We start from the raw sequence: 10,822 nt of genomic DNA on the forward strand, positions 1-10,822 counted from the left end.
GATGACTGGGCACACCGTTGATAGGTGCTACAAGAAGCACGGCTACCCTCCGGGATGGGTGCCGGGCTTCAAATCCAAGGGAAAACAACAACAATTTGCTGCTGCTGCGACTAACAATACAGGGAATATGGCTATAGATTCTGAGCAGTTACAAAGGATTATTTCCCTTCTCCAAACGCAGGTTGGACAATCTTCTAGTCCCAACACCACAGCAGCAGTATCATTAATCCCCAACTTCAGTGAAGTGCAGTCAGCAGATGAAGGCAAGCAATCCATGCCTCATATTAACTCTGTCTTGATAAATTCTTCTTGTTGGATTCTTGATTCAGGAGCTACCAATCATATTGTTTGTTCCCTGGATCATCTTGTTAGTCATCGAGTTGCTGTCAGAACAGAAGTGAGCTTACCAACCGGAAAATGCATCCCTGTTGAAAACATAGGAGATGTCAAGCTTAATGATGATTTGTGGCTAAAAGGGGCCTTGCATATTCCTACCTTTCAGTTCAATATCATATCAGTGAGCAAGCTTCTTCAGGATACTCCATACAAACTAATCTTCATGTCTGATGAATGTGTTATTCAGGGGATTCATGGAACAGTGGCTGGTATAGCTAGACAGGAAATGGGATTATACATGTTGATGCAGCCGCCCAGTTTGCCTGTCAAAAATTTTGCTTTACAATGTACTAGTAGTGAGGTTTGGCACCAAAGATTAGGGCATTTCCCAATCAATAAATTCCACCTCCTAAACAATGTTCATGTCTATAGTAATAAAAGTGTGGCATGTGATGTATGTCACCTAGCAAAACAGAAACGTGCTTCATTTCCTATAAGTACTGCTGCTTCAACTACTTGCTTTGAGCTTCTGCACATAGATATATGGGGCCCCTTTCCCGTTTGTTCCCAAAAAGGGGAACGTTATTTTCTCACTTTGGTTGATGACTATTCCCGTTTTACTTGGCTGCGTCTGATGAGAAATAAATCTGAAGCTAAACAGTTTATAAAGTATTTTCACACCTATGTTTGTACGCAGTTTGGGTCCCTAATCAAAACTATCCGTAGTGATAATGGTTCAGAATTTCAGATGGCAGATTTTTTCAGAGAAAAGGGCATCATACACCAAAGATCTTGTGTCAATACTCCACAACAAAACGCTATTGTTGAGCGTAAACACCAACACATTCTCAATGTTGCAAGAGCCCTCCGGTTTCAAGCTCATCTCCCACTTGAATTTTGGGGGCATTGCGTCATGCATGCCGTATATATAATCAACCGGCTCCCCTCCCCTATCATTGCGGGTTCTAATCCCTTTCAGAGGCTTTATGGGGTTAATCCGGACATGAGCAGGTTCAAGGTGTTCGGCTGCCTCTGTTATGCAGCCACTTTATCTAATTCTAGACACAAGATGGCTCCACGGGCTCGGAAGTGCTTATTCATTGGGATATCGGCAGATGTGAAAGGATACTTGTTGTATGATATTGGTGAAAGCACGACTTTCATATCTCGTGATGTTATTTTTTATGAAAGTGAGTTTCCTTTTGCAGACCATATTGATCATCCTGATGTGCCACAATATCAATGCCAGCCGTCCCTTCCTCTTGTTCCAATAGATGACAACATGCAGAGTGGCCAGGGACAATATTCCATGAATAAGAGTCACCAATATCCCATGGACAAGAGTCCTAATGAGCAGCAGCATCCCATGGATAACAGCTCTCACTTACAACAGACTCCAGTGGATAATGCACATCCTTGGCAGCAGAATCCCATGGATAATAGTCTGCCTCCATGCTTGGATACCACCCCTCCACATGTAGAGTGTAACAATGATGATACTTTAACACAACAGAGGTTTGATGACACGGCTGTTCCCACACTCCAAATTAGACAGTCATCCAGAATCAGACGTGCACCAAGCAAACTCCAAGACTACTATTGCCAAGCTGCCATGATCAGAGGCTCTTCTCCTCACCTTCTCTCTAAGGTTATCTCATATAACAATCTTGCTCTACCTCACAAGATTTTTTCAATGGCTGTTACTTCGGCTGCAGAGCCTCAAAGCTACAATCAGGCCATACAATCTGCTTGTTGGAAAGATGCCATGAATGCTGAGATAAAAGCTCTACAGGAAAATCAAACATGGGAACTTACAGATTTGCCTCCCGGGAAAAAGCCCATAGGTTGCAAGTGGGTGTATAAGGTCAAGCTGAAAGCGGATGGATCCATAGAACGTTACAAGGCAAGATTGGTCGCCAAAGGTTTCACTCAACAACTGGGGGTTGATTATATAGAAACCTTCTCCCCTGTAGCAAGAATGACTACCATTCGTTCTTTTCTAGCTGTGGCTGCATCCCGGAGTTGGCATATCCAACAGCTCGACATTAATAACGCTTTCTTGCACGGTGATTTGGACGAAGAAGTCTATATGGTGTTGCCTCCGGGCTTTCAAGGGGACAAACCAAACCAAGTATGCAAACTTCTTCGTTCTCTCTACGGGCTCAAGCAGGCTAGCCGGCAGTGGAATGCGAAGCTCACTACTGCCTTAACAAAGGAGGGATTCCAGCAGTCTAAGGCCGATCCATCCCTATTTACAAGAGGACATGATGCTAGCTTCATTGCCCTCCTAGTTTACGTGGATGACATTATTGTTACCAGTGCTAACATGTCTTTAATTCACGAGCTCAAGGTTTTTCTGGACAGTGTATTCAAGATTAAAGACTTAGGCAGCTTGGGCTATTTCCTTGGAATAGAGGCACAGTTAACAGAAAATGGTCTCAACATATGCCAGCGCAAATATGCTCTGGATATTCTTGAAGAGTCAGGGTTCACTCACAGTAAGCCCGTGAGCACGCCAATGATACAAAATCAACATCTCACACATGATGATAGTCCTAGTCTTGGTGATATTGGTAGCTACAGACGTTTAATAGGCAGGTTATTATACCTAACCGCAACTCGCCCGGACATTGCTTATACAGTTCAACAACTAAGCCAATTTGTTGATGCTCCTACTGAGGCACATATGTCCGCTGCTCATCGTCTTCTACGCTATCTCAAAAGTGCTCCAGGTCAGGGATTACACTACCCAAAGAACGGGAATATGCAGCTCACAGTTTTCTCTGACTCGGATTGGGCGACTTGTGCGGAGACACGAAAATCCATCACTGGCTTTTGTGTGTTCCTTGGATCAGCACTCATCTCCTGGAGATCGAAGAAGCAGGCTACGGTCTCTAGATCATCTTCCGAAGCAGAGTATCATGCCCTTGCTACAACTGTTTGTGAAGTACAATGGATTAAGTCCTTATTGCGCGATCTCCAAGTTGAAATAGACAAACCAGCAGCACTCTTTTGTGACAACAAAGCAGCCATTGCCATCTCCGAAAATCATGTGTTTCACGAGAGAACGAAACACATAGAAATCGATTGTCACGTTGTCCGTGAAAGAGTAACACAAGGCCTAGTTAAGTTGCTATACGTTCCATCCTCAGGGCAGGTTGCAGATGGATTCACCAAGCCTTTACCCACTGCTCAATACCAGCTATTCACCTCTAAGCTGGGCACACAAGACTTGCATGCTCCAGCTTACGGGGGGGTGTTGAAGAATAACAATCCAAGTCTGGACAGTCAACATTGCAGCCAGTCAACATTGCAGCCATCAGCTAAGGGTAGTTAAGGGTGTTTTGGTCTATCTTCCTCCCCTAGACGGTTATAACCGTAGAACTATCCCTTCCCGCTTTTATCCTCTGTATATAAGCCTTTCTTGCTGTATATTCAACTGATTTTCTCCTACCAATAATCAATGAAGTTCTGATCTCCTCCTATCACTTCTGCTTCGATCATGAGTTTCAACAAAGCAATGGAACAATAAAAAATTACATACTCTATGGTTTCATACAGGGAATCACAAAAAACGCAACCACCCCCCACCCAAACATGTCTCGTCTTTAACATCTCTTTAAAATTTTTGATTGTTCAAAATCTAGGTGTTTATATAGGAGATTAGAATTAAATAGTACTAATGAATGAACACATAAATTCAATTTAAGGATTCAAATGTTTGAAATGGTTATACTTATCATTGAAATAATATTTACGATTACGAAATTAAATACAATTAATTCATACCGATCATAATAACCTGTTTCGAAACACGTTATTGACCGAGATGTACGTATGTTCAAAATGTAAATTGACCTTTCGGAATTCACCAAAGAGTCACAACACCAAATTAAAGGTGCTTAATTGCACTTCTCGAAATGGTGCATGAAATGCACCTTTCGAATGGTGCATTAATTCATGTGCTAACAAATCGAAGTCGTGCAAATTAGCACTTCACAATGTCAAACAAAATTAGCACTTTTCGTTAGTGCAACAAAAACACATCAACCTTTCGTAATTTTGAGTTCTCTCAAATAGGTTCAATTCACACTAATACATAACAGTTAATCCGCGACCGTTGTAAAATGTTATTTGCTTAATTATTATTAATATTATTGAAAACTAATACAGTATAAGTATGGAAATTGCATATTAAAGTACAGATTAATGAAGTGTAGTAGCAAAACCTCCTCAATCGGGGGGAGAATAAATAAAATCCTCCGCCATATGAAAGACTCAAACACACACCAATCGGCTCATAATCAAGCTCTCAATCCGTCTAGCCAAGGAGTCTACCTTGCTCAAATCATGTACCAGAAACATACTTAACCCATACCGCCAAGAACCGGGTCTGCCCACATTTAGCGGGTTGACCCGGTCTCATCAGTCAAACTCCATCCACATGCACCTTCCATCATCAGCGGAGATCAAGAACGCGTCTTGCTTCTAATTCCCACAAAATCCGGTAGATACCATAACCAGTCACCTCCCAAAACGACAATAGCGCGTTACCATCCGGAGACCACCGACGGTCAACGCCGGACAAATCCCTGGAGCTCCGCTGCCACCCACCGACAAGACACCGGCCGGCGACTGGCAGGGCCGCTCCAATAAAAAATGGGGTCCTGTGCAATATTTTAAATTGGACCCTTTTTTAAGCAATTTGTATATAAAAATAATAGTTGTTTAAAAAGTTGTGTCAAAAATTCAAAATATAAATATTGTATAAAAAATACATCTAAAATTTCATTTTAAAAAGTAACATGCGTTGTGCACATTTAGTCATATGATATACACTCGGTTTCATGCTCTTTAAGTCTAACACCAAGATGTGTTTAGTCCCTAAAACCTTCATAGATCAAAGCACATTTTCCTATACCTTTTATAAAAATCTTGCAACAAAAACAAAACACATTGTCAAGTTCTTTTTAATAATGAATATACAAGCCAATCTCGATCACACTTCTCTCCATTTGGCAAATATCTTGTGTAAAACGCTGACGAAAATCTTCTTGAGAATATATCGTTAGGACCTTTATTTATTGATAAATCTATTATAGGACCATCTTTCACACAAATATCTATTAATTTAGAATCAAGGGCATCCAATTTCTTTGATCATACATGTTAAATAAAAGCGAATCATTTGGTTGATCATTAACTACGGTCGACGGTACTAATGGGGTTGTGCAGATCTAAGGAATGAGATTTGCTAATTTTGCTATAGTACTACGTAATGACTAATGAACTTTGCTAATTTTGCTACAGTACTACACAATGACTAATGTATGAGATTTGCTTAATGCGGCTTATATACATATATAATTTTTTTTTTTTTTAAATATGGGTCCCCAAAAAGTTGGGGGCCCTGTGCGCCAGCCCTGGGCAAACATGCCCAGGGACGGCCCTGGCGACTGGAGAACCGCCGGTGACATAGTTTCCGCCAGAAAACCGACCAAACTACTACAAACTACGAACAACACTGAACACAAACCCACCTCTCTCCGGAAGCACCGGAAAATCTTCAGACCATCGCCGGAAAAAACCACAAAGCCATCCCTAACGCCAGACCCCATCCAGATCAGTTCCACCACCCCTTCCCTCACCCAAACGCGGATGGCAACACTCCAAAAAGGCCGGAAAATACAAGGATCATTGGACCGAGGCTGGAATCATCCAAACCATCTCCAATACAATCCAACTCCAGTCACCAACTCAGAGCATCAAAAACCATATACAAGGATCAAGAATGAAGAGGCGAACTCACCAGGAGTGATACTAGCGCCGGAAAAGACTTCTACGATCATACAAACCGAGCAAGAAACCTGAGAAATACCTTCGTTCAATGGTGCATTAATTCATGTGCTAACAATTCGAAGTCGTGCAAATTAGCACTTCACAATGTCAAACAAAATTAGCACTTTTCGTTAGTGCAACAAAAACACATCAACCTTTCGTAATTTTGACTTCTCTCAAATAGGTTCAATTCACACTAATACATAACAGTTAATCCGCGACCGTTGTAAAATGTTATTTGCTTAATTATTATTAATATTATTGAAAGCTGATACAGTATAAGTATGGAAATTGCATATTGACGTACAGATTAACGAACATAACAAAGTCATAAATTTATTCTTTAATTTGTCTGTGTCTGTTTCTTTGTTGCCATTGCCTATGCCTCTATGAGTACTGAATATCAAATGAGATAACATGAATACATCAAAAAATTTAGAAAAATCACAAAAATAAAATTTCTTCGGCCAAGAATTTACCTTAACACTTTCCAAAGTTTAAATATTTGATATACCATATTTTAAAAAATTCTAGATGAAAAAATTAATTGTTGATTTTAACCATTTTAAAAATAGAACATAGAATTTTACAAAAGAAAAAAAAACGTATGAATGATTCAAAAAAAATTAATTATGACTGATTGTGTACCATATCTTTATCCAAAATTATAGGACCTCATTATAATACGTATATATAAAGATGTGTAATTATGTATAGAATGTATAAGGAAGATTTTGCTTAAAGATGAAAAACAAATTAGACCAATTGGAAAAGGTAATGAATATTAATAATTCACTCAAAATTAAATTTGATCCCCAGATATAATTCACTGAACACTGATACTTAAAATCTCTAAAGTTTCAGCACCGGATGCATACATCTACACATTGACTATTAATTGTGCAATTATTTGTTCGAATTCAAGCAATGATAACATCAGAATATATAATCGATCCAACTCAATTCTTCAATTGCATTATATAATATTCGATGTAATAATTTATATAATTGTATATATATCGATCAAAATATTTTAATAAATTCATTCCATGCATCGCACATGTGAAAATATTAGTTTTAAAATATAAGGATTGATCGAATTAAACAAAATGGGGTACAAAATTAAATAAAATGGTACTCCGTATCATACAAAAACGTAACTTTACAGATACTTTGACTGGTTGGAGGTTTAATATTATAGAAGGGATTCAACGATTTCGTTTTAATTAATTCATCATTATATTTATAGATATAGATATAAATTTCCAAGCCACAGCATCGACAATCAATATACACATTGGATCAACGATTTATTCTTAATTAATTCCTCCAATTAAGTTGTTACCAAAAGTATATTCTTTTTTACCAATTAGTCAAAATATTCACCGATATATATATATTATATCATCACCATCAATCTCTTCAGACCAATATCATCTTCTTCATAGCTTCCAAACTCTTTTCAAGTCTCTTTCTTCTGTTGGTGGTTGCTTCATTTAAGTCCATTCATCTTTTATAGCTTTCACCCATAAAATATTTTACTATGCGTATATCATATACCGACATTAAAATAATTTATCTGATAAAATCAGATCTTCAACTTCACAATGGTATATGTTAAGAGTCTACATTAAAAATAAATATAAGAGAGAACATATATGTTTATAAGACTACATATATATGATTAGACAGTCTAATTGATTAGATTTAATCTTTTAGTGTGGTTTGGATGATGTGCATTATAGCCTGCCTAATCCTAGATTACAATAATATGTGTGAAAACACTAATATTGTAATTAGTTGATATAATGATGATTGCAAGTATTTAGAGTGGTGGTGAAGCAGAGAATTTTAATCGTTTGGTCCACCCAAACTTCATAATTAAGAGTTGTTTTGATCTTTTGATCAAAGTACTATACCAATCATTTCAATTCTGCAGAGAACTATGTAATGTAATAAATAAAACTTAGATTTGATTTCCTGAGATTAATAGGAATTATACTTTCACTTTTGCTCTATATCTGAATTTCTGGTTGAATGACTTTTTAGTGAAATATGTGATTTTGATTATTATTATTATTATTATTATTATTATTAAAAAAGAATATTTTAGTAGAAAAATTCTACCATAACCATCTTGCAGATCCTCACAAGGGCGAATTTTAAAATTTTTCTAATGAGAATGAAGTTCAAATGAATTTAAAAATGTCTATCACTGGGATGTTGATTGTGTTCGTGATATTTTTGATCCTCATGATGCTAATCTTATTTTGAATATTCCTATTAGTTTGAGGAGGCCACTGGATCACTGGGCTTGGCACTGGGATGAGAAGGGCATGTATACTGTGAAGTCCTGTTACAAGCATTTGACATTCACGCAGGCTGACGGAAAATCATGGTTAAAGTTATGGAATTTACATATTCCTCCGAAGGTAAAGTGTTTTGGATGGCAGCTAGCTTCGGCTTATCTCCCTACACGGGATGCTTTGTGCTCTAAAAATGTTCAGTGTGGGTTGGATTGTTACATGTGCAGGTTGTCTGATGAGTCTGCGCTACATCTTTTTGCTTTTTGTGTGGAAGCAAAATGGATTTGGATTAATATGGGGCTGGCGCATTTTTGTTTATATTCTGGTAATAATATTACAGACTGGTTTTTATGGTGTTTGAGTTCTTTGGATAATGCTAAGTTGCCTTATTTTGTAATGGCTTGCTGGGCTATTTGGTCAGGGAGAAACGACAGTGTGTGGAATGACATTGTGTTTAACTCGAGTGTGTTCATCCAAAGGGCTTTTAGTTTTTTGGAGGGATGGTTGAGTGCGAATGCGATGGGGACTGATCACAGTGTTGCTGATCCTGTTGTGCGCTGGATGAGGCCATGGCAAGGGTGGTATAAACTGAACTCGGATGCTTCTTTGGATCAAGGTACAAACCGTATGGGGCTAGGCTGGGTGATACGTGATGATCCGGGGAGGTTCATGGCTGCTAAGAATATGATTCTTGATGGATTTTACCGGGTGAAGGAGGCCGAGGCCATGGGTCTACGGGAGGCTTTGAGTTGGTTGAAAGGCACCGGCATGGGAGGAGTGGAAATTGAAATGGATTCACAAGTACTTTTTCATGCCATTCGTTCTGCTGCTTTTAATTCTGCTTTTGGTTTACTGGTAGATGATATTAAAAATTTAGCATCTGACATAGGAGATGTTGAATTTAATTGTGTTAGGCGGTCTGCGAATAGTGCAGCCCATACTCTTGCTAGGGCGGTCTTTTCTATGTCAGATTGCGGGGAGTGGTTAGATTCTCCACCTTCTTTTCTTGTAAACGTTCTTGAAGCTGATTTAATGAATTAATTCCTTCTTCTCAAAAAATGTCTATCACAAAATTTGAGATGGGATATTGGTGTTGGGCTTTGACCCGGCCCCAAGATATGTATGATATAAAATCTTAAGAGAACAAAATCCTAAGCTACTTAAACATACGTCTAATACTTTCTCCGTCCGTAATTGATTGTCTTATTTATTTTTTGAACGGTTTTTAATACAATATAACAAATATTACCCACTTCCCAATTTTGCCTCTCAAAAGTAGGTATTATTTGTACAAAGTATAATTGTACTTACCTCTAGAAATTTGAAAAGTCAAATTAAAAGGGTAAATTGAAAAATGAGAGTGATAGTTATGTTCAATTTTAAAAAGATGACATTATTTTGGGACAAACTAAAAAGGAAAGTAAGATAGGTAAAATGAGATGGAAGAAGTAATTTTTGTATACATTATATATATATATATATATATATATATATATATATATATATATATATATATATAGAAAAACGCTCATATGTGGTCATGTTATTAGGTGTGGTCGTGTGGTCGTATCTGTGTCGTTGAATCAGTTTAATCTAAAGGCTGTGGTAATTCTGAGGATTTTCGCGCGTTTTAGTAAGTGGGGGTGTTATGGTAATTACAATGACCATTTATAGCGGGCGGGTTCCAGAATACACCAACAGTGTTGACAACATACACCAATAGTGTAATAAAACACACCATAGTGAAACACACCAATGATGTATTCCCGTGTTATGGTAATTACAGTGGCCATTTATAGCGGTCGAGTTCCAGAATACACCAACAGTGTTGACAACATGCACCAATAGTGTAATAAAACACACAACAATATGATTTTCCTTATTCCGGTGTTTTATTACAAGTTTACCCTTACAGTTCGCTGGGTAGAAGAATGTGCGCGAAAATGCTGAAAAAATCTTGATTAATATGATTCATTAGATCTATCTAATCTAATGGTCTATAATTGACCATATGACCACACCTAACAACATGGCCACATGTGATCACTCCTCTATATATATATATATATATATATATATATATATATATATATATATATATATATATATATATATATATATATATATATATATATATATATATATATATAAAGTAGTGCTATATATGTATATATATACATGCCCTGCATACATATATATAAGAGGGTGGGAGCGGTGAGGATGGGCAACTGCCCCATTACCCTCCCTCTTTCTATTAGTCCCGGCCTGATTCGTATGTTGCGGAAAGCACATGTAATGGAGCAATACTTGTTTCATAACTTTGTAAAATATTTTTAAGAATA

The 10,822-nt window shown here is 37.6% G+C and overlaps 1 protein-coding gene across 1 annotated transcript; it reads left to right on the plus strand.

The window, feature by feature from the left end:
- Positions 1–8,569: 8,569 nt before the first annotated feature.
- On the plus strand, positions 8,570–9,521 carry LOC109155338. Its single transcript, XM_019303023.1, has 3 exons — positions 8,570–8,606; positions 8,708–8,805; positions 8,862–9,521. Exons 1-3 carry the CDS (start codon positions 8,570–8,572, stop codon positions 9,519–9,521), a joined length of 795 nt encoding a protein of 264 aa, XP_019158568.1.
- The last annotated feature ends 1,301 nt before the right edge of the window (positions 9,522–10,822 follow it).

Source organism: Ipomoea nil, unplaced genomic scaffold (assembly GCF_001879475.1).
Source record: "Ipomoea nil cultivar Tokyo-kokei standard unplaced genomic scaffold, Asagao_1.1 scaffold2701, whole genome shotgun sequence".
In the NCBI taxonomy this organism is placed as follows: domain Eukaryota; kingdom Viridiplantae; phylum Streptophyta; class Magnoliopsida; order Solanales; family Convolvulaceae; genus Ipomoea; species Ipomoea nil.

Coding starts and splice junctions, on each gene's coding strand:
- LOC109155338 (XM_019303023.1), top strand. CDS start 8,570: ATGGTTAAAGTTATGGAATTTACATATTCCTCCGAAG. Junction 8,607..8,707: donor ATTTACATATTCCTCCGAAG/GTAAAGTGTTTT, acceptor TTACATGTGCAG/GTTGTCTGATGAGTCTGCGC. Junction 8,806..8,861: donor GCATTTTTGTTTATATTCTG/GTAATAATATTA, acceptor GATAATGCTAAG/TTGCCTTATTTTGTAATGGC.